Below are 24,578 nucleotides of genomic sequence, written 5' to 3'. Positions count from 1 at the left end.
AGGGAATTACAGAGAAACATCTACTTCTGCTTCATTGACCATGTTAAAGCCTTTGACTGTGTGGACCACAACAATCTGTGGAAAATTCTTCAAGAGATGGGAATATCAGACCACCTTACCTGTCTCTTGAGAAACCCGTATGTTTGGGACCAGCACTGATCACCAGCCAAATTTGCACTCGTCTCCCCTCTCCTGTATCACACCTGGAATGGGATCCGACACTTGATGTGGGACCTAGGAAAAGGTTTGTGCTTGCAGATCTTCTTGGAGCTTAGCAGTAGAGTACCTTAGAGAACCACAATAATGGAAGGGGTCCAGTTTTCCCCTTATTTCTAAAGAAGAATGACTGCAAACGTTCCCTTTTCTTGCCCCCAGGTTGCAGCCTACTCTGGACCTGGGAGCCTTCATTCTCTCTTCATGTTAGGTCTTGATTTATGATGAGGGTCAGCTTTTGGCTTCTTCCTGAGACAGTGGAGGGCTTCCCTTGTGACTCAGCTGGTAAAGAATCCACCTGCAACACGGGAGACCTGGGTTTGATCCTTGGGTTGGAATGATCCCCTGAAGAAGGGAAAGGCTACCCACTTCAGTATTCTGGCTTGGAGAGGTCCATGGACTGTATAGTCCGTGGGGTGGCAAAGAGTTGGACACAACTGAGCGACTTTCACTGAGACAGTAGAAACAATGTCAGCTTTGTGGCCTCTGCTGTAGGGACTGGGAGTGGGGCTTTGGCCTGTGGGTTGCTGGCTTAAAGGACGGTTCTTTCACTGGTCAGAGCTCAAGGTCTTTAGCATTCACACATTCTGACTGAAAGAGGGGTTGAAGCAGAAGAGAAGTAGCCTGTCCCAGGTATACAGAGATAAAAAGAGTAAACTAACTCTTGGAGCAGGTGCTTTGGGGAGATGTATAGCTTTGATGCAAGAGGAAGATTCAGAAAATTGTCATTGAACCTGCTAAGGGTTATTTCTCTTCCTTGTGTTTCCTGAAAAACCAAACCTCTTATTATCATGTTTTCTAATCCAAATTCATATGACAGCTTTTTTCTGAAACTGAATTAAAATTACTTTGGGGAAAAAGAAAGAACAAAATAAACCCAAAACAAGCAAAAAGAAAGCAATAATGAAAGACACAAAATAATAAACTGTAAAACAGAAGAACAATTTAAAAATAAAACAGTGCTCGCTTCGGCAGCACATATACTAAAATTGGAACGATACAGAGAAGATTAGCATGGCCCCTGCGCAAGGATGACACGCAAATTCGTGAAGCGTTCCATATTTTTAGTATGGTACTGGCACAAAGACAGACATATAGATCAATGGAACAAAATAGAAAGCCCAGAGATAAATCCACACACATATGGACACCTTATCTTTGACAAAGGAGGCAAGAATATACAATGGAGTAAAGACAATCTCTTTAACAAGTGGTGCTGGGAAAACTGGTCAACCACTTGTAAAAGAATTAAACTAGATCACTTTCTAACACCGCACACAAAAATAAACTCAAAATGGATTAAAGATCTAAATGTAAGACCAGAAACTATAAAACTCCTAGAGGAGAACATAGGCAAAACACTCTCAGACATAAATCACAGCAGGATCCTTTATGATCCACCTCCCAGAATTCTGGAAATAAAAGCAAAAATAAACAAATGGGATCTAATTAAAATTAAAAGCTTCTGCACAACAAAGGAAAATATAAGCAAGGTGAAAAGACAGCCTTCTGAATGGGAGAAAATAATAGCAAATGAAGCAACTGACAAACAACTAATCTCAAAAATATACAAGCAACTTATGCAGCTCAATTCCAGAAGAATAAACGACCCAATCAAAAAATGGGCCAAAGAACTAAATAGACATTTCTCCAAAGAAGACATACAGATGGCTAACAAACACATGAAAAGATGCTCAACATCACTCATTATCAGAGAAATGCAAATCAAAACCACAATGAGGTACCACTTCACACCAGTCAGAATGGCTGCGATCCAAAAATCTGCAAGCAATAAATGCTGGAGAGGGTGTGGAGAAAAGGGAACCCTCCTACACTGTTGGTGGGAATGCAAACTAGTACAGCCACTATGGAGAACAGTGTGGAGATTCCTTAAAAAATTGCAAATAGAACTACCTTATGACCCAGCAATCCCACTGCTGGGCATACACACCGAGGAAACCAGAATTGAAAGAGACACATGTACCCCAATGTTCATCGCAGCACTGTTTATAATAGCCAGGACATGGAAACAACCCAGATGTCCATCAGCAGATGAATGGATAAGAAAGCTGTGGTACACATACACAATGGAGTATTACTCAGCCGTTAAAAAGAATTCATTTGAATCAGTTCTGATGAGATGGATGAAACTGGAGCCGATTATACAGAGTGAAGTAAGCCAGAAAGAAAAACACCAATACAGTATACTAACACATATATATGGAATTTAGAAAGATGGCAATGACGACCCTGTATGCAAGACAGGAAAAAAGACACAGCTGTGAATAACGGACTTTTGGACTCAGAGGGAGAGGGAGAGGGTGGGATGATTTGGGAGAATGGCATTCTATCATGTATACTATCATGTAAGAATTGAATCGCCAGTCTATGTCTGACGCAGGATACAGCATGCTTGGGGCTGGTGCATGGGGATGACCCACAGAGATGTTATGGGGAGGGAGGTGGGAGGGGGGTTCATGTTTGGGAACACATGTAAGAATTAAAGATTTTAAAATTTAAAAAAAAAATTTAAAAAAAAATAAAAAACAAAAAATAAAAAAATAAAAAGCAGAGACATTGCTTAGCCAACAAAATAAATAAATAAATAAATAAAACAAAGAGTTCTTTAAATTGATCAATAACATTGACAAACCAGGCCAAAAACACACAAACTACCAAAATCAGGGGGGGAAGAGGAATTATCAAGACAGACCCCGAAGAAATCGAAGAGATAACCGAGAATACTAACTTAAATAAATCTGGCAACTTAGATCAAAAGGATCAATTCCTTAAAAAACTCAAACTGAACTTTCCTGGTGGTCCGGCGGTAAAGAATCCACCTGCTAAAGCAGGGGATGTGCGTTCGATTGGGAAGACTCCACATCATGGGCAACTAAGCCCATGTGCCACAACTACTGAGGCTGTGCTCTGGAGCCCCTGTGTCTTAGAGGAACTAGAGAAAGCCCACATGCAGCAACAAAGGATCACAAAGCCACACAAGTAAAAAAATTAAATTTTAAAAGAAACAAAAACACAAACCAAAACAACTAACCAAACACAAAACAGGTGACATGAATGGTCCCATAATTACCAGGAAACTGAATCCATATTTCAAGAACTCTTAAAAAAAAAATTCTAGGTCTAGATGATTTCACTGGAGAATTTTACTGAACATTTAAAGAATGAACAGCAATGTTACATAATCTCCTCCAGAAACTAGTTGAGGAAGGGAACACTTACCAGTTGATCTTATGAAGCTAGTATAAATCTGATACAAAAACCAAACAAAGACAGTAAAAAAAACAAAAAACAAACCCAAGATTAATATCCCTTAGGAAAACAGATGCAAAAACTCTGAACAAAATATTAGCAAATAGAATTTAGCAAACAATTTGGCAATATGCAAAAGAATTTTACAGTGTAACTGTATGTGATTTACTCAAGAAAAGCAAACTGGTTAAACACTTAAAATCAATCAACACATTACTAGGCTAAGAAGAAAAATAATGATCATATCAGCCTATGTATAAAAAGTATTTGCTGCAGAGTGAGAGGGAAGTGCAACAGGGAGGGGTAAAAAAAGAATTTCAAAAGTGAAGAAAAAAAAAAACCCCATGGGCTATTAAAAAAAAAAGTATTTCCTAAAATTCAACACCTATTCTGACAAAAACAGAAAAATTAAAGTGAAATGTCTTCACCTTGACAAAAGTATCTACAAAAAACGGAAAAAAGAAAAACTACCACTGTGTACGTGTGTGGGTGTGTGAATGCGCTCACTTGCTCAGTCATGTCCAACTCTTTAAAACCCCATGGACTGTAGCCTGCCAGGCTCCTCTGTCCATGGAATTTTCCAGGTAAGAATATTGGAGCAGGTTGCCATATACTTAACAGTGAAAGACGATGCTTTCTCCCTAAGATCTGGGAACGAGGAAAAAAAATGTTCACTCTCATCACTTATTTAAACACAGTATGGGAAGTTCTAGCCAGTGCAAAAAATGCAAGAATAGGAAATAAAAGCCATACAGATGAAAAAGGAAAAAAAAACTACCCCCATTTGCAGATTACATGATTGTCTTTGTAGAAAATTCTAAGGAACCTACCAAAACAAAAAAAACCTCTTAGAACAAACAAGTAAATTCAGCAAAACTGCAGTATACAAGATAAGCACACAAAACTCAACTGTGGTTCTATATACCAGCAATTAATACATGGACATAAAAATTTTAAAGCATAAAACCATTCATAACCCTTTCAAAAAATAATTAAATGTGAATTTAACAAATGCACAGGATTTGTATACTGATGCTGATGAAAGAAATGAAAGATCTAAACAAATGGAGAGACTTATCACATTCATGGAATGGAAGACTCAACAAAAGATATAAATTCTCTTAAAACTGATACACAAGTTTAATGCAATTCCTTTCAAAATACTACCAAGATATTTTTGAAGACATAAACATGACCATTCTAAAATGTATATGGGAAGGTTAAAAAACTATAACAGCTAAAACAAAGTGGGAGAAAAGAGTCTACTTGAGTTCAAGACCTCTAATATAACTATAATAATTAAGACTGTGCAACCCTAGCAGAGTCACAGACACTTACATCAATGGAACCCAGAAACACTCACACAAATACGCCCAAATGATTCTGACAAAAGTGCAAAAGCAATTCAAAGGAGGAAAGATAGTCTCTTCAACAAATAGTGCTAGACCAACTAGACATCCTTAGGGAAAAAACAAACAAACCTTGACCCCTTATTACTTTATTAAAGTACCCCAAATTTAATTACCCCTTATTAAATTACCCCAAATTTAATCAAAATGAATCATGGACTTACATGTATAATGTAAAACTATGTAACTTTCAGAGAAAATCTTCAGGATCTAGGGACTAGGCAAAGAGTTCTTAGACTTGGTACCAAAAACATGATACAGGAAATGAAAAACTGATTAACTGGACATCATTGAAGTTAAGAACTTTTGCTCTGGGGAAGACTGTCAGAGGATCAAAAGACAAGTTACACAGTGGGAGAAAACGCTGCAACAAAGGACTTGGAACTAGAATATAAAAAGAACTCTCAAAACTCAACAGTAATAAAGCAACAGTCTAAAACACACAATTTACCAAAGATTGTTGTTCAGTCGCCCAGTCATGTCCAAATTTGCAGCCCCATGGACTGTAGCACACCAGGCCTCCTTGTCCCTCACCATCTCCCAAAGTTTGCCCAAGTTCATGTCCATTGCATCAGTGATGCACAAATGGTAAATAAGTGTATGGCATGTCATTAGACATGAGAGAAATGCAAACTAAAGCCACAATGAGATGTACAACATACCTATTAAAATGGCTACAAATAATACTAATAAAAAATAGGAAAGATACAAAAAAGATCACTATATACTGCTGGTAAGAATATAATATAGTACAGCCACTCTGGGAAATAGTTTGGTAGTTTCTTTAAAAACTACCATGGTTGATTACCAAACATGCAATCAACATAAATTCCAGCACTGCACTTGCAGGTATTTATCCCAGAAAAGTGAAGACTTATATTTATAGAAAAACCTGTATCCAAATGTTTATACACTTCTATTTGTAATACTCAAAAGACTGGAGAAATTGTACATACTGTACAATTCCATTTATAGAACATTCTTGAAATAGCAAAATTACAGAAATAGAAAACAGGTTAGTAGGTGCTGGGGATTAAGGAGAGGGTAGAAGTACGAGGAAAGCGGATGTTGCTTTAAAAGGGTACCACAAGGGACCCTTATGATGACAGAAATATTCTGTATCTTGACTGTGCTGCTGCTGCTGCTAAGTTGCTTCAGTCGTGTCCAAATCTGTGCGACCCCACAGACGGCAGCCTACCAGGCTCCCCCATCCCTGGGATTCTCTAGGCAAGAATACTGGAGTGGGTTACCATTTCCTTCTCCAATGCATGAAAGTGAAAAGTGAAAGTGAAGTCGTGTCCGATTCTTCGCGACCCCATGGACTGCAGCCCACCAGGCTCCTCCGTCCATGGGATTTTCCGGCAAGAGTACTGGAGTGGGGTGCCATTGCCTTCTCCACTCTTGACTGTACCAATATAAATATCCTGTTCATGATATTATACTATAGTTTTGCAAGATACAACCACTGGGGGAAACTGGGTTAAGGGTAGAGAATCTCTGTATTATTTCTCATAACTGAATATGAATCTAAAATCATTTCAAAAAAAGTTTAAAAGTTTTAAAAAGCTTTTAATGTCATATACTTCATCTTCCTTTTGAAATTTAAAATTTAAGTAGAGTTCTAATAACAAAAAAACTCTTAAGGTTAACTAAATTACATTAAATTTATATAAGAACTTTGAAGGAACAGTAGTATGGTACTGCATTTCATCATCCAGAAATATGGTACATCTTACATTTATTCAGACATTTCCTAATGCCCTTTGATAAAATTTTACAGTCTTCCTCACATAAGTCTTATTTTTAGGTATTTTATAGCTCTTAATACTATTATATCTTGGAATGAAATCTTTTCCATTACAACCTCTAATTGGTTATTGCTAGAATAAAAGAAAGCTACTGACTTCAGTGTGTTTATGTACTCAAATAACTTTACTGAATTCTCTAAAAGCATTTAGTTTACTGGATTTTTTTTTTTATTTTCTTAATACATAATTACATCTGTAAGGAATGATTACTTTACCTTGCCTTATTCAATATTTAGTTTTATACACTTATACACTATTTAGTTTTCTTCATTTACTGCATTATTGCAAGCGCTCTTGATCTGTGGGTCAGTGGCTAAAACCTACTCATAAACTTGGGACGAAGAAAAGTTTTATTTTCAATAATCATTAACTGAAATTTAGCATTTCCTTCAATCAGGAAAGTAAGGTAAAACACAGTAGTTTCAGCAGTTATCTGTGACTTTGTCATCAACAGAAATCAGATATTTTCATATCACATGATAGTTAATACAAACATCCAGAATTGTTACATTCAATACAATTTTGAGAATATAGTAATTATTAGACTTGTCACTAGGCCTTATTGTGTTAATAAAGAAACATTAATTACTGCATTACAAACTTGTAATTTCTCTTATTTTGGTAACTATATTTTTAATAAAATTGATTTTTTCATAACACTATATAGTGTTATTTTATACACTAACATGCTAAGGGTTCAATAGGGACAGCAAGCCACACTGCAGGGTGAGCCTGGGGCCTAGGGCCCTGCACCACCAGCTCACCAAAGCTTCCTCCCACATGCCTGTGTCTTTCCTCTCCTCACTAAGGGCTCCAACTTGGCCCAGACCAGGGGAGGTTTTTACTAATATCCTGGAGTGGGTGCAACACAAAAGTGTGACAAGAACTTTTGAAGACTCAAAGTAAAAGTATTACTCCTGGTTTTACAGTGAATGCATGGATAATTAGTGATTTTTTTCTAAGCCCTCACTGTGTGTCAGGCACTGTGCTGAGCAACTTGTGTGCCTCTCATTTATTTCCACAGCGATCCAATGAGGTTGAAGGGCTTCAATAGATTTCACCAGTCGTAGAGGTCCATGTTTAAAAAAAAAGTTAAGACTCTTTTTTAAAAAATCATTTTCATTTTTTTTTTAAGTTGGGTTGTTTTATTGGAATTGCACTGACTAAACATTAACTTAGAACTGACATCTTAACATTATAACATTAACATCTTAACATTATTGGAAGCTCCAATAATAGATCTTCTTTTCAAAATACTTGTTTTCTGTCTTCATTTACTTATTTTGGCTGTGCTGGGTCTTTGTTGCTGTGTGGGCTTTCCTCTAGTTGTGGACAGTGGAAGCTATTCTAATTACAGTGAGTAGGCTGCTTATTGCAGTGGAGTGGATTTTTTTTTTTTAATCAGAAACAAATGTTTTTGTAAAGTATTTATTAATACAATCATTTTTCTTTCCCTTTAGTTTGATAATGACACGGACATAGGTTTTCTCAGGTTGACCAATGCTTGAATTCCTGGAATAAATGTTGCTCAATAAATTGTAGTGGGTGGAAGAATGTAAAAAATGCATGTCCACAGAGACTCAGAATGTGATCTTATTTGGAAATAGGGTCTCTGAAGATATAATTAGTGAAAATTGAGGTCATATTGGATTAGGGTGGTTTCTAAATCCAATGAATGCTATCTTTACAAAAGCAAGGAGAGGGACATTTAGATACAGAGACTGGATGATGTGTCTAGAAGCTAGAAAAGAGAAAACCAAATCTACCAATACCTTCATTTCAGGTTTAGAGCCTCCAGAGATGCGAGAGAATAAATTTCTGTTGTTTTAAGCCCTCTAGCTTGTGATAATTCATCACTACAGGCCTGAGGAACTAATACAATAATGATGCATGATTCTTTCAAAATACTCTGGATTTAATTTTCTAAGATTAGCTCCTTTTAAATGGAAGAGGAACTTAGTGTGATGTCAAGTGTAGCATACTTAAGTAGTATTCTTAGTGTACCGAACTCAAGCACCTTCTATTAAAATCACCATTTGATAGAAATTACAAAAAAAAAAACCAAACTAGTAAATATTTAATCAGTCAACACAATCTCACAGATTTATAGAAAAGTCACTTCTTGAATGTGACTTTCTTTCCTGAAATAGAAGAAATAATATAAAACTAAGTCACTGAAAACATGAGTGAGGAAAACAGAAATGATAAAAAATAAAAGCAGCATTATAAGTTGAATAGATGTTGAAATGTTAAAAAAAAATACTGGTAACAATAATTCACTGTATTCCTACATTGTATAAATATGAACCACTTTGGATACATTTTTTAAAATTTTACTCATTATTCCTAAAATCTACCTCCAAATTGTATTGATAATAAACTGCACCTAAACTCAAAACACAAAACCTCTTTTATGCATGTCTTTTATTACAAGCCCAAGGATTATAACTGCCTTCAATAATGGATAGAGAGAAATAATGGATACTCCCCATTAAAATGATGATACATCACAAAGCTGTCATAATCAAAAGTGTATCACTGATATAAAACATACAGACCAATGGAATAGAATACAGAGCTCCAAAATAAATCCTCACATCCACGATCAAATGATTTTCAACAAGGGTCCCATGACCATTCAATGGGGAAAGACTATCTTTTCAACAAATGGTTCTTGGAAAACTGGACATTCACATGTTAAAAAGGTGAAGTTGAAAAAAAAAATGAAGTTGTATCCTTCCTTACATTACTCATATACAAAAACTAACTCAAAGTGGATCAAAGATCTAAATGTAAGAGCTAGAACTATGAAATTCATACAAGAAAACATAGGGTAGAGCGTCATGACATTGGGTTTGGTAATTTCTTGGATATAGAAAAAGCACAAGCAACAAAAGTAAAAAGTGATAAACTGTACTTCATCAAAATTAGCAACTTCTGTGCATCAAAGAACACTATCAACAATGTAAAAAGGCAACCCACCGAATGAGAGGAAACATTTGTGAATCATTTATGTGATATGGGATTAATATCCAGAATACATAAAGAACTGCAACTCAACAACAAAAAAGTACAACCTAATTTTAAAATGGACAAACAACGTGAACAGACATTTCTCCAAAGGAAATACACAAATGGCCAATAAGCATATGAAAAGATGCCCAACATCACTAATCATTAGAGAAACACAAATCAAAACTATGAGGTATCACCTCACACCCATTAAAATGGCACCATGAAAAAGAAAAAAATAATAAGTGTTAACAAGGATGTACAGGGTTGAAACTCTCGTACACTGTAGGAATGTAAAACCTGCAACCACTATTGAGAATAGAATAAAGATGCCTCAAAAAATTAAAAATAGAATTACTATATAATCCAGCAATTTCACTTCTGGGTGTATACAAAAAAGAATTGAAAGCAGGATCTTGAAGAGACACTTGTACAACACCAATGCTCAAAGCAGCATTAGTCACAACAGCCAAAAAGAAGAAGCAACTCAATGTTGATAAAGATGAATGGATTTTTAAAAATACAACATCTATATCCAATGGAATACTATTCAGCCTTTGAAAAGAAGAAAATTCTACAATATGCTACAATATGGTTGAATCTTGAAAATATTATGCTAAGTGAAATAAATCACTCACAAAAAGATAGGCACTACAGGATTCTGCTTTATATAAGGTACCTGTATAGAATAATCAGATTCATAGAGTGTAGAATTGTGGCCTGGACTGGAGAAATTGTGGAACAGGGGATTACTGTTTAATAGCTAGAGTTTTTAATTTTGTAAGATGAAAAAGTTCTTGAGATGGAGAATGATAATGACTACACAACAACATGACTATACTAATACCACTGAACTATACACTGAAAAATAGTTCAAAAGAATATAAAAAAGAGGGACTTCCCTGGTGGTCCAGTGGCTAAGACTCCATGCTCTCAATGCAAGGGGTCAGGGTTTGATCCCTGCCCAGGGAACTAGATCCCACATGCTGCAACTGAGAGTTCACACGCTGCAACTAAAGATCAAAGATCCCACGTTCTGCAACTAAGACCCAGCATGGCCAAAATAAATATATTAAAAAGTTTTAAACAAAGTGTGTGTGTGTATATATATATGTATGTATAACTGGGTCACTTTGCTGTACAGCAGTAATTAACACAACATTGTAATTTAACTGTACTTCAATTATATAAATTTTTCAAAAAGTTAAAAAGGCAAATTTTATGTTATATGTACTTTCCCATAATAAAAAAATTTTAATATATAAAAAATGTTTGAGGTGGATCTACATCACTGAAAGGGAAAGCTATTCACCATATATGACTATGGAAAAATGGAAACATAAGCTACAGAAAATTATATACAATAAGCTTATATGCATAACAAAAGCCTGGAAGAATTCATTTAATATTTATTGCATGCCTACTATATGTCAGGCACTGTTGCAAGCCTTAGAGATAAAACAAAAAGAAGAGACAAAAATCCTAACTCTTATGAATTCTGCATGCTAGTAGAAGAGCAAGATAAATCGAGAAACAAAATATAAACTGGGCTGACATTTTATAGATAAGAAATGGATAAATAGCAATTTCATTTGGTTTGATCTAACAATATGTTATATAGTGATAAATATAGAGAAAAATAAACTAGTGGAGTCAACACAGATGTATATAAAGTTCAAGTAATTTTAGATAGTGAGGGAAGACCTCACTGAAAAAGCAGCATTTAAAGAAAGGTCAGAAGAAGGTAAGGGAATAAACCATGCAGGTATCTGGGGGAAATGCATCCTAGGCAGAGTGCAGACGCCTGGAGGTGAGAGCATGCCTGTTAAATTCTAGAAATAGTGTGGATGACCTCATGGCTAGAATGGAGACAGCAAATGTTACACAATAACCTATTAACAGTGGTTATCTCTGGAATGGCATTTAGAGACTTCTATATTTGACTTCCTACATATCCATTTTGTTTTATCTTTTACACTAGACATATATTACTTTTATAATCAGAAAATGCATGATTCCAATTTTTTAAAAAGAAAATTTATGTGCATGTACCTGTGTGTGTGGCATGCACTGAAAATCTGAGAGAACATAGCTCAAACTCTAAAGTGATAGAAATCTAGATTCCAATCCTAGGGTTACCACTTACTACATGTATGACCTTGGGCAAATTTTTTAATCTCTCAGGGTTTATCTGTAAAATGCAGCTGTAACAGTACCTACCTTCAGGGAAGATTAGATACTAAATGTGAACAGTGCCTAACATACTCTAAGTACTCCTTAAACAGGAGCTTTGTAAAAATACATCAAACACTAAAAAGGCTAACTGATATGGCCATTACTAATTTTTACATTACAAAAGTAATGTATTAAAATATGGGTATACAGAAAATAAGATGTAGAAGTCCCCCAAAATATTCAAACAATACAGAAACAAACTGTCCAAAGTAGTCTTTTGTACATATACCCCAATTTCTGCCACGGAAATTGCTGTTCACATTTTGTTATGAATCCTTCCAGATCTTCTCTTTACACTAAATATTACAGGGTCTTAGCAATTTTTACATAACAAGGGGAAAGGAACCATATCATACTTATTCTGAAACTTTTATTTTCCAATTAACAATGTATTCTAGAAGGTACATCACATCAATAAATACTGTTAGTTCATTCTGTTTTAACAGTTACACAGTATTTCACAGAACATAGATTTATGACTGGAGAAAGAAATAGCAACCCACTCCAGTACTCTTGCCTGGAAAATCCCATGAACAGAAGACCCTGGCGGGCTACAATCCTTGGGGTTGCAAAGAGTCGGACACAACTGAGCAACTAACACACACACACACACACGCACTTATGACATTCAAGCTATCACTATCATAAATAATGTTTCATCAAATATCCTTGTATATTTTTAAGCACATACGCCAAGATTACCTACAACAAAAAATTTCTGAAAATGACTTTCTGAATCTAAAAAAGCACATTTAAAACTTTGCCCGTTACTCTCGAAGACCACTGAACCAGTGAAATTGTGTCCAACTCTTTGCAACACCATGGATTGTAGCCTACCAGGCTCCTCCATCCATGGAATTTTCCAGGCAAGAGTACTGGAGTGGGTTGCCATTTCAGTCATTCCAACTAAGAACTTCACCAATGGTATAAATTATCCATAGCTCCAAAAGCACTGGATCTCAGCAATCCTTCAAAGTTTTACTAATTTTCTAGGTATAAAATGATTATCATTGTTGGTTTGATGTGGATTTCTCTATTATTAGTAAGGCTGAGTTTATTTTATATATTACACTATTAACTTTTTCTATTTCACCCTACAAATTTTAAAGTTAGTATATGTAACTTTTCTAAGAAAGAACAAAATTTTTCCTTAAAAAATAAATTCCATACTTTCAATAATAGGTTTAAATGGGATCTAAGAGCTGGAGAAATTTAGAGAAAGAAAAGATAACTGAGGTGGTTTAAACTCTGACACAGTCCCTAGCACAGAGAAGGTACTCAACAGGAAGGAAAAACTAAAGGAAACAAAGCTGCCAACCAGCCAGCCAGGAAGTTTCAGAAAGACAGGTCAAGCTGAACCTCAGAAAAAGTGAAGAAGAGGAAAAAGGCCTCCCATATACAGAAAAGAAGATGAGCAAATCATAATGGGGGGTGGGGGTTATGAAAACAGCTATAAGGAGCTGTAGGGAAACAGGCCTATGAAGAAGCACAGAATGTATTCGGCAGAAAATATAACATGTCAAGTGCTACCCAACTGTGAGGAGGCCTTGAAGGTCAAGATGAAGTCTTAAATCTGATTCAATAAGCAACTGAAAGACAAAACATATCTTTAAAGTTAGAGTGACAAGAAAATATAAACTAAAAGATCAATCTGACAGACTTAAAATTTGAATAGAAGCAGAGAAACAAATTAGACTAACCAAAAATGAGGTGAAATTAGGCCTAAATTAGGATAGCAGGATGAAAAAGTAAAGGAACCTCTAAAATTTTAAACTACGTAACTTCTGAGTAAGAACAGTATTTTAAATGTATATACACCTACTTTTACTCTCTTCTGCCCCAGCCACCTCAAATTACATAAAGGAGAAAAACAATTTTACACAAGATAGAGAACCATATAAATGGGGGAAAAAATGGGTGAAAGAAAATAATAATAAATTTATGGAAACTGGGACCACTACCTTTGGTAGACCCATAAGAACTGAATTCTAAACCAGTAGGGAAAAAGCAAAGCAAAAAACCAACTCTATTTACATAACAGAATGCCCCAGACTTGGTAACTGGTGACTCTGGGTGCTTCTGGGGGAGGGTAGAGGGGACAGCAAATGAAATCTAAAATAAGGATTAGTTCAGTAACTGTTTAAGCAGCAGATCAATTTCCAGATCCTCTCCCTGTTTCTTCCAAAAGGGAAAATGCCCCTCCTCAACCCAGTCAAAAATTGATTTATTCTCTGGAAGAGTGTAAACTAAACCAGAGGTCCTCTGGCCTGGGGAACACCAGGCAAAGCTGAAAGTGAGGTTACCAAACTGAAAACAGGGAAACTAAGAACAATGTATGTGAAAGGGATGTATCCTATTGTACTGCTTCTTCCCTGTAATTCATGTGTCCTCTTTCTTGGTACAGGCCTTCCTGTAGCTCAAACGGTAAAAGAATCTGCGTACAACGCAGGAGACCCAGGTTTGATCCCTGGGTTGGTAAGATCCCCTGGAGAAGGGAATGGCAACCCACTCCAGTATTCTTGGCTGGAGAGTCCCGTGGACAGAGGAGCCTGGCGGGCTACAGTCCATGGGGTCACCGAAGCGGACACGGCTGAAGCGACTAACACTACTGCTACACTCTCATCTACCAGTAAGGCTTACCCTCTAGGAAGTTCCAGGCAAAGAGTATAAAGGAGGCCTTGAGTATGTGAAAATATCTTTCTTCCACTTCACTGATAGTTTGCCTAGCTATGGAACTCTAACTTGGAAATTATTTTCCCTCAGAATTTGGAAGGCATCACTCCACTGTCATCTATCTCCCAGTGTGATTACTGTACGGAGAAGCAAAACCATCTGATTGCTTATTATTTTTCACTGATCAATTTTCTCCTCTCTGGAGCTTATAAAATACTCTTTGTATCTGATGCTGAAATTTCATAATAATGTGTCTTGAGTAGGTGACTTTTCGTTCATTGTTCTGGCTTCTTCAGTTTAAAAACTTGTATCTCCTATTTCTGGGACATTTAATAAAAAAATTAAAAGTTTGGTTAAAAGAAAAGAAAAACAGATGTCACCAGAGAAGGGGGTAGAATACTGCTGTTTTTATAACAAATCATGTAAAACCAAGTCTTTAAATAAATGTACAGAGAATTTTTACTAAAACCACTTTTAATATATATGTTTAAATAAACTTATTTTAAGAGTCACAGATGTAAAAAACAAACTTATGCTTACCAAAGGGGAAAGGAGGGGAGGGATAAACTGGGAGACTGGGACTGACACATACACACCGCTACATATAAATGGGGCTTCCCTGGTGGCTCAGTGGTAACGAATCCGCCTGCCAATACAAGAGGTGCAGCTTGAATCCCTGGTCGGGAAGACTCCCCTGGAGAAGGAAACTGCAATCCACTCCAGTATTCTTGCCTGGAGAACCCTAGGCAAAGAGGAGCCTGGCGGGCTACAGTCCATAGGGTTGCAGAGTCAGACACGACCGAAGCAACTGAGCACACAGCACAGAAGTACTCCTTCCTAGGAAATCCCGTGGACAGAGGAGCCTGGTGGGCTAGAGTCTGTCAGGTCGCGAAAGAGCTGGAAACGACTAGCAACGAACACAGACAACAACATATATAAGACAGATAACTATTAAGTACCTACTGCATAGCACCGGGAACGATACTCAATACTCTGTAATGATCTGTATAAGCAGAATCTAAACTAGAGTGAACATATGTATATGTATGACAAATACACTTTTACTGTAAATAGCAGAAACTAAGATAACATTGTAAATCAACTATACCCCCAATAAAAATTAATTTAAAAATAAACAAATCTATTTTAAGTATATATTTTATATAGTTAAAATGTTTTATATGCTTTAATATTCTTATATGTCTAAAATGCTTTTTTTTAATGGAAAAAAAAAACAAGATATGATAACAAATCTGATAAAAACATAAAAGAATCCAAACACTTCTAACTTAGCCTGGGGAACTGGAAAAACTGTGATAGTCATAAAAGATAAGGAAAAGTTACGAAGGGCAGCAAATCTGAAAGAAATACTGGTGATTACATATCTATATATACACACATATACATACAGACACACATATATATAAAACTTGGGAAAGTGTTAGTCACTCATTCAAGTCTAACTCTCGGCAGCCCCATGGACTGTAGCCTTGAAGGATCCTCTGTCCATGGAGTTCTGCAGGCAAGAATACTGGAGTGGCCATATACTTGTACAGTGCTCAGTCACTTCAGTTGTGTCCAACTCTTTTTTTGTTTTTTTTTTTTTGTCCAACTCTTTGTGACCCCAGGGACTGTAGACTTCCAGGCTCTTCTGTCCATTGGATTCTCTAGGCAAGAAGACTGGACCAGGTTGCCAAACCCTCCTCCAGTGGATGTTCCTGAGCCAGGGACTGAACTCCTGTCTCCAGCATTTCCCGCACTGCAGGCAGATTCTTTACTGCTGAGCCACTGCTGCTGCTGCTAAGTGGCTTCAGTCGTGTCCGACTCTGTGTGACCCCATAGATGGCAACCCACCAGGCTCCCCCGTCCCTGGGATTCTCCAGGCAAGAACACTGGAGTGGGTTGCCATTTCCTTCTCCAATGCATGAAAGCGAAAAGTGAAAGGGAAGTCGCTCAGTTGTGTCCGACTCTTCGCAACCCCATGGACTGCAGCCTACCAGGCTCCTCCATCCATGGGATTTTCCAGGCAAGAGTACTGGAGTGGGTTGCCATTGCTGAGCCACTAGGGAAGCCCATATACCTGTGTATATATATATAATAAATAACACGTTAGTTCAGTTCAGTCACTCAGTCGTGTCCGACTCTTTGCGACCCCATGAATCGCAGCACACCAGGCTTCCCTGTCCATCACCAACTCCCAGAGTTCACCCAAACGCAAGTCCATCAAGTCAGTGATGCCATCCAGCCATCTCATCCTCTGTCGTCCCCTTTTCCTCCTGCCTGCAATCCCTCCCAGCATCAGAGACTTTTCAGATTATTCAAAAAGAGATTTTTTTTTAGACCAATGAAAATACAGAAAATAAGCTTCTGTGAAAAGACAGCAATAAACATTTTGGACAGTCTTCAATACAGAAAAGATAAATGAAGGGAAGGAGATATAGTAGTTACCAAATAAATATTTAATTGAGGCAGGTGGATGGGCAAACAGAAATGAAGGAAGTTGATTGGCTTACTAACTAAAGAGTTCCAGTTATAAGAGTAAGACTTGGAGAAGCATAATGAACAAGAGAAAGAATATGAGCAGGCCTAAGGAACAAAGGGAGTCAGCGAAAAAAAGCGAGCAATGCACTGTTTCTGAAGCCAAATTCAAAAAGTTCATCAAAAAGGCACAATTATAGATTATTAAGAACCAGGAGAAAGATTCCAGTAAGAACCTTAAAGTCATTTAAAGAGCTGAAAAACAATTATGAATAAAGGATGTTACAGAAAAGATTTTAAGAACTGCAAAACTTTTCCAGCAAATTTTTCAGCACTGTGCACTCATCTCTCCATCCAAGCAACTGTGCTATGCTGGCTGCTAAATGTATTTCACCTTCATTTACAAAAAAAGACAACACCCCACCCTCTTCCTTAAAAAGAATCAATTGTGCTACACTTCTGTAGAAAGTGACTTTAAGTCCAATGGAGAAAGTCTTATATGTAGCAGTTAAGAATACTGACTGTGTAAATACCACAAACAATAAATTTTGGTGAGGATGTAAAGAAATGAGAACCTTCATACTTCATACTATTTTCCACTGCGGCTAAAACGGTATATAAAATGCCTATTAAAAAATTTGGGGTAGATGGACGCCAGCAATCACAATGTCTCTACCCACCCCCAAAATTGTCTCTACCCCTACTAGCTATGTGACTTCAGACAAACTAATCATTTGATCTGTGCCTTAGTTTCCTCATCTAAAACCAAGAATATTAATTCATACCTCATAGGATTCTTACAAAGATTAAATGAGATAATATATATGAGCATTAAGTGAGATTATATATTTAGAATAAGTGACCTATAATTATTAATGTTAGCTATTATAAATGAATTCATGATGTTATTGTTTAATTAGTTATCCTTTCAAAGGTATTTTCATGTTAACAGTGCATAAAGATATAAATCTCCAATGCCAGGTTTTACAACATTCACTTATTCAATACTTACTCAGCATACTAGACACCCCTGAGAGCAGTAGGGTACCCTGGTGAACAAGGGAGATAAAGGTCCTGCTGTCATGAAAATTAAATTGTGGTTAAGTTGTTGAAATCAGGAACTTCCCTGGCCATCCAGTGGTTAAGACTTCACTTTCCAAAGCAATGGGTGTAGGTTTGATCCCTGGTTGAGGAGCTAAGATCCCACATGCTGCATGGCCAAAATATCAGAACACAAATCAGAAGCAATATTGTCACAAATTCAATAAAGACTTCAGAAATGGTCCACAACAAAAACCTTTTTTTGAAAAGTTGTTAAAGTAATAAATTTAGTTTGTCTACTCAACTACAGAAAAATGTGAAGAGGCAAATACAAAACAAATGATGAAAACAGATGCAAACTGAGATGATTTATCTGGAAACTGAGAGATGGTTTCTAACATACATAATAGCCAACAAAACAGGAAACGGGCAGCCTGGTATACGCTAAGAACTTAATACATGTTTAACAAATGTGCCCATTCCTTTCTCTAGGTTTGTTTCCTTACACATAAAATGATAGGGGTTTTTTTTTTTTTGGCCTCACCACACAACCAGTGAGATCACAGTTCCCTGATCAGGGATCCAACTCGTGCCCCCTGCATTGGAAGCTTGGAGTCTTAACCACTGGACCGCCAGGGAAATTTCATGATAGAGGTTATCTTGAATCCAAATTCAACATTCGTTCATGTCTACTTATTCAAATCATCATGGCATGTGAAGCAGCATTCTGAAGAACAAATAGCTCTACAAGCAGGGCCTATCATTGTCTGTGAATGATGGGCCCAAAGAAACTCCACTGAGTTCAGGCCTTGCATTTCACAAGAGCTTTAAATACATCCCTTCAGTTAAAGGGAATCAGCTATACAACCATAGCGACATTGGATAGCACTGACAGAAATGTTACCCTTTCACCTCTATAACAGGGCTATACCACCAGGGGAATTAACATTTAAAATAACCATTGTAAACAGCCTGAAGGGAAAAAAGCGAGTGAGTGAAAGTCACTCAGTCTTGTCTGGCTCTTTGCGACCCCATGGACTATACAGTGCATGGAATTCTTCAGTCCAGAATACTGGAGTGGGTAGCCATTCCCTACTCCAGAGGATCTTCCCAACCCAGGGATTGAACCCAGGTCTCCCACACTGCAGGCTGATTCCTTACCAGCTGAGCCACCATGGTTTCAAAGACAGTTTCCCCAATCAAGAATTCAAATTTTACCAGTTTTGAAATTAAATATGCCCCAAATGTCACAGCCTAAGTAAAATCAAGGGAAAGGGGGTTTAGTTTCCTTGAGTGTTGCAATTTAGTTTTTTGAAAATCAACCATCACTTGGCACTGTGGAAATCCCCATTGTTAATATCTTAGAAGAAAGTCATCCACAGCAGTGAACCACAAAAGACTTTCACAAAGCATCCATAAAACAACATATTATTCTCATCTGTTAGTGATGAGTAGAGAAGTAAGACTGGAATGCAAATAACTAAAGTGAGAGACTACTATTTCAAAAACAAGAAAACTAGAGTTCCAAGAATGCAGCAGTATCTACTTCTTAATTTCTAACAAAACAGAAAAGATTCAGTTTGGTGTCACAATTCGAATAGCATAAAAAGTATGTGGAGAGGCTTCCCTAGTGGTCCAGTGGTTAAGAGTCTGCCTAGCAATGCAGGGGAGACTGGTTCAATCCCTGGTCTGGGAAGATCTCACAGAGCAACTAAGCACATGTGCCACAGCTACTGAGCTCAAGTGCCTAAAGCCCATGCTCTACAACAGAAGAGGCCACTGCAGTGAGAAGCCAGTCCAGCACAACAAAGATTAGCCTCTGCTTGCTGCAACTAGAGAAAGCTCACATGCACTAACAAACACCTGGCACAACCAAAAATAACTAGCTAAGTAAAACGTATTTAACAAAAAGTAAAAATATTTTTAAAAATTAAAAATAAAAAGTACATGGGCTACGTTTCTTTTTCAAAAATGTTAACTGTTTTTCAATTGCTGAATCAGTAAAATATATTTAAATACTTCTGAAAAAGTTTTTTGCAATAGAATAGAATTTTTTAAGTATCTTGGCATCTTAATTTTACACTGCATAAACTCCTATTTTCCGGTATCTGAAAAAAATAAGGTAATAGATAAAAATTAAGCTAATTTACTTTAAAACTATAATCTAAGGAGGTTAAAAACTATGTGAAAAGAAAAAGTCTTCCTAAATGTCAGCCTTAAAAACCCAAACATGTATTCCTTCCTTTGCCTTCTACCCATTCTGCACCCACAATAAATGGTACCTAATAGCACAAAAAGAGGTCTCTGTTAAAGAGAATACCAGAATCAAGGGAGGAAAAACCTGCACTACTAAAAACTCATTCACATCTCTGGTTTGAATGCTGAAGTATAAATCAAATAACTAATCTGTTCCCAACCAGTGCCTTAGCCAATGCATTACAAATCACATGATTTAAAACATGTTTCTCAAAACTGTTAGTATTCCACAGACAAGAAAGATATAGCCTAAGACTTCATGAACCACCTACCCACTTACGTCTGCTTCCCAATGGTAAACAGAAATATTAAAAAAATAATGAGTAAGAAAAATTATCAATTACAGAGAAAAAAGGCACCACCACATTAGAACTATTACTTCAACATAACCCAGACAGTACAGTATAAACCATATCTTACTCTTCTTTTGATCCAGCACCATTTTAAGACATACATAGTAAAAAATGCAAAGGAACCAGGTCTCCTGAAAGTCTCTGTAAGGCCACCAACACTCTCTAAGTCAAACTCTATAAACACAACTAAAAAGATCAAGTATTGTTATTAATGCTAAGGCTTACCTTAAAGGAAGCTTAGAAGAGTTAAATACTTATTACCAAAAATCTATGCAGACATATGTGAAAAAAAGAACAAACAAGAACCATAGAGAAACTTAACTAGCAAAAAGACAAAGTAGAAAAACTCAAAGAAACATGTATGATGTCTCTAGTCCCTAAAATGACCCTAAGAAAAAAAGGTTTGACCAGCACAAGGAATTCAGACCTGAAAGCTATTTACTATCTTCTCACTGAGCTCAGAACATTTCCACCCTGTGTCCCTACATTTATGGCCCTCATATGCAACAGGCTACCAAAAGTCCATAATTGATCTCTTCCTCTTGATACAAAGAGGCAAAAGGAGAACTGAAGGAAGAAAATGCACTTTCTGATTTAAACATCATGGCTGAACTTGGGATCAATAACTTGGAAGCTATGGGAGAAGTCTCCAACATCAAAAAGAAATATAAAAATTGCAGAAGCAGGCTGCCAAAGGGCAATAAACAAAATAACTGTTCCATCATAAGCAAGCATTCTGTACAAATAAATACTATTTTCCGCTTACAGATTTAAGCTGATATTGATCAGCTAATGAAAATGTGGTTAAGAGATTGTCCCTCTGGTTACTGTTCTTTAAAAAACAAAACAAAATAAAGCAACCCCACCCACACTGCTGGAAAAAAAGCTTCTGACATATGCACTAAACTTTACTTCGCCACCTCTTAATAAGAGAAATGCTTTGCAACTTGACTATGGTTATATAAGTATTTTGCAATGTGTTAGTTTAAAATCTTGTTTATTTACTCCCCAGTTAACAGATAAGTCATTTTACTTCAAGGTCAGGTTTGCCATAATAATAGCATCTTTCCAATTTTATTCCATCACACAGCACTTCCTGCAATGGAATTTTAGCCATTAACTTTATCTCCTTTTCCTTTAAAAGGAAAAAACTAAAAAGATTTTAAAATATGATATTGACATGTGGCAAATTAACTTCTTTAAATAGTTCTGTTCCCAGAAACATGGTAGGAAAGACAGTAAATTTCACAGTGATTCAATTGTAATAGCAAAACCGGGGTATTGCAAAATACTGCTGCCTTTCAGAGACACGAAAAAAATCCATTTAAATTTTAACAAGGGAACAGCAGTGAAGCCCTCCCACTACATTTTCAAGTTATTCATCCCCACCTCTTACTTCTTTTCTGAAGCTATCAAAGATAAGGATTTCTAAGAAATGGCCAAGGTCAGCAAAGTAAACTAGAATCCCTAAAATGAAATACTTCCTAGGGACTAATAACTGTAATGTATTGGGAAGAGGACTGGGACTAGGGATTTCAAAATCTGATCTGTCCAGACCTGTTGCACTACACCCTATTCTATCTGAGACATGACTGGTTAAATTTTTTTTTAATGTTCAAGTCCTCACTATAGAAGAGACGTTCATTGAGACACAGCATGAACTGAACTTAAAGAATGGAGACTACCTCGACCCACCTAACAAGATTTCAACCTGGGGTCCCGGATGCTTGCTGTTGGCAAGATTTATCCTGAAACTCAAACACTACACAAACCTCAGCCTTCAGCAGCTTATGACACTAGAGGCACCTCTTAATAATAAACGCAAGTTTCAAAGGTTAGCCCCCTCGAGGGGGAGTACAGGTTTGTTTGTTTGTTTGTAATAAACTGAGTATAAATTCAAAGATTTTGAAACTTTAAAATCTAAACGTTTGGAAGTAACATCTCAGCTAAATGGCAACGCGGTCCAGCGTTTATAAGCCCAAACTACTTTTAAAGTAAAACGAGCCACTCTGCCCACAGTAATTCGGCATCAAGCAAGTCCACAGTGGGCAGAGTGTTGAAAGAGCACAGCGCACACCAGAACGCCGCCACAAGAGTGCAGGCGGGCCAGCCCCGCGCGGACTGGCGCTCCACCAGAACTCCGGGCAAGGAATCCCCAACGAGCACCCACCTGCTCCCTCCCTCTACCTCGGGTCTCCCCCGTTCCCCCGGGTCCGGCCCCTCCCCCAGGTTACTCCCCTCCCCCACCGCCCCATAGCCGCCCCCGCGCGTCCCAGCGCCCTCAGCCCCAACTACGGCCCCTCAGCCCCGGGTCTCCCCAGCTGCCAACCCCTTCAGCCCCTCCTCCTTTACAGGCAACCCAGACCTCCGTCTCCTCACCGGGGTTAGCAGTAGTCGCCGCCATGGCCGTAGATGCCACTGCCGCCGCACCACCCCCCCCAGTGGGAGGAGCCGCCGCCACGGAACCGGGGGGGAGGGGGAGGGAAGAGCCACTCCCCAGACGCGGCGCCGTACTGCCGCCACCGCTACCGCGGAGTCCAAGATGGCGGCTGCAGCAACCCCCACCGTCCCCAGCCCCTACAGCGGAGAGACCCCGCCTCTGGGGCGGGGTCAGTCTCAAAGCCAGCCTCCTCGGGAAAACTGACCAATGAAATCCAAAATCTATCAGAGGGCGGGCTGGCCACTGAGCCTCCAGCCCGTCCTGTGGAGGAGGGTGGGCGAGAAAGAAGTCCAGCTGTCTTCCTAATCCCGCCTCTTCTGAGTTAGAGGTCAATGATCGTGTGACGTCAATGAAAAACAATTTTACTAAAAAGCTTCCCTGGGTGGCGGATTCGCCTGGTTGGCCGTTCTGCATAAGATTTATTTTGTAAATATTTTTTAGGTGCGCTAACGCGTAAAGTTCACTTAGAGATTTGTACTCTTTTCTAGTTTTTTCCTCTTTTAAGGAACTTTGTCCCTGGCAATAAAAGTTGAGTAAGTTTTGAATCTCTGCAGAAGACCTAGGTTCAATCCCTGGCTGGGGAAGATCCCCTGGAGAAGGAAATGGCAACCCACTCCAGTATCCTTGTCTGGGAAATCCCACGGAGAGAGGAGATGTGGGCTACTGTCAATGGAGTCGCAAGGAGTCGGACACGACTTAGCGACTAAACCACCACCATAGAACTGGTAGTGTGAGACGATCTGGGCGATTATGGTCTGCTTCAGTTCAGTTCAGTTCAGTCGCTCAGTTGTGTCTGACTCTTTGCGACCCCATGAACTGCAGCGCGCCAGGCCTCCCTGTCCATCACCAACTCCCGGAGTTCACCCAAACTCCTGGTCTGGTACCGGCAGCCAAAACAGGAGGCAGTGTGAAGCAGATTAACTATAACTTCCTTTGATCAAACGGGACAGTGAGAGGTTTTTAGTAGAGAACTGATGACTGTGCAGATTTATTTTCTAATGACAGGAAGCATTGAGCACTTTGAGCTAGACACGGTCCAAACTGCTTTATAAGTATCTACTCATTTAATTTCACATAGCTTTCACAAATTGTCTAATGTAAATTTAATTCTAGTTTTAACAGAAATCCCATTATGCTATTGAGCATCTTTGAATTCTTATAGGTTGTGTATATACTGCAAAGATTACATAGATCCATTTCTCTCATTTAGTTATCAATATAGTTTATCTCGACCAAGATAGCTTGATGTAATTTCTATATTATTGTTTACATTTGTTAAAATTAAAATTTTCTTTGTTACCACTTTCTTGTGTTTTATTTCCAATTCATCAAAAAACAGAAAATCATTCACTCAAAAGAAATACACTGACACATAAGAAGTCGTAGTAAA

General features: G+C 37.8%; 1 protein-coding gene and 1 non-coding gene across 5 annotated transcripts in view; one reads left to right on the top strand and one right to left on the bottom strand.

Moving 5' to 3' along the window:
• The window catches only part of ARNT (aryl hydrocarbon receptor nuclear translocator), a 68,042-nt gene extending 44,758 nt beyond the window's left edge, over window positions 1-23,284 (bottom strand). For 3 of the 4 annotated variants that reach the window (XM_052637988.1, XM_052637989.1, XM_052637991.1), the window contains exon 1: window positions 23,128-23,284. In XM_052637988.1, the coding sequence (XP_052493948.1) occupies window positions 23,128-23,152 (25 nt within the window). In that variant the 5' untranslated portion in view covers window positions 23,153-23,284. Of the gene's footprint in view, window positions 1-119; window positions 134-23,127 lie in introns of those variants that run through there. The other variant, XM_052637990.1, reaches the window with a different exon arrangement.
• On the top strand, window positions 1,173-1,279 carry LOC128045918 (U6 spliceosomal RNA). The gene has a single exon (XR_008199240.1). It is a non-coding gene; the product is annotated as a U6 spliceosomal RNA (small nuclear RNA).
• Window positions 23,285-24,578: the final 1,294 nt, after the last annotated feature.

The sequence above is a fragment of the Budorcas taxicolor genome, chromosome 3 (genome assembly GCF_023091745.1).
Source record: "Budorcas taxicolor isolate Tak-1 chromosome 3, Takin1.1, whole genome shotgun sequence".
Taxonomy (NCBI): domain Eukaryota; kingdom Metazoa; phylum Chordata; class Mammalia; order Artiodactyla; family Bovidae; genus Budorcas; species Budorcas taxicolor.
The sequence above is the reverse complement of the archived record's forward strand: the minus strand, read 5'-3'. Positions and strand labels throughout refer to the sequence as shown.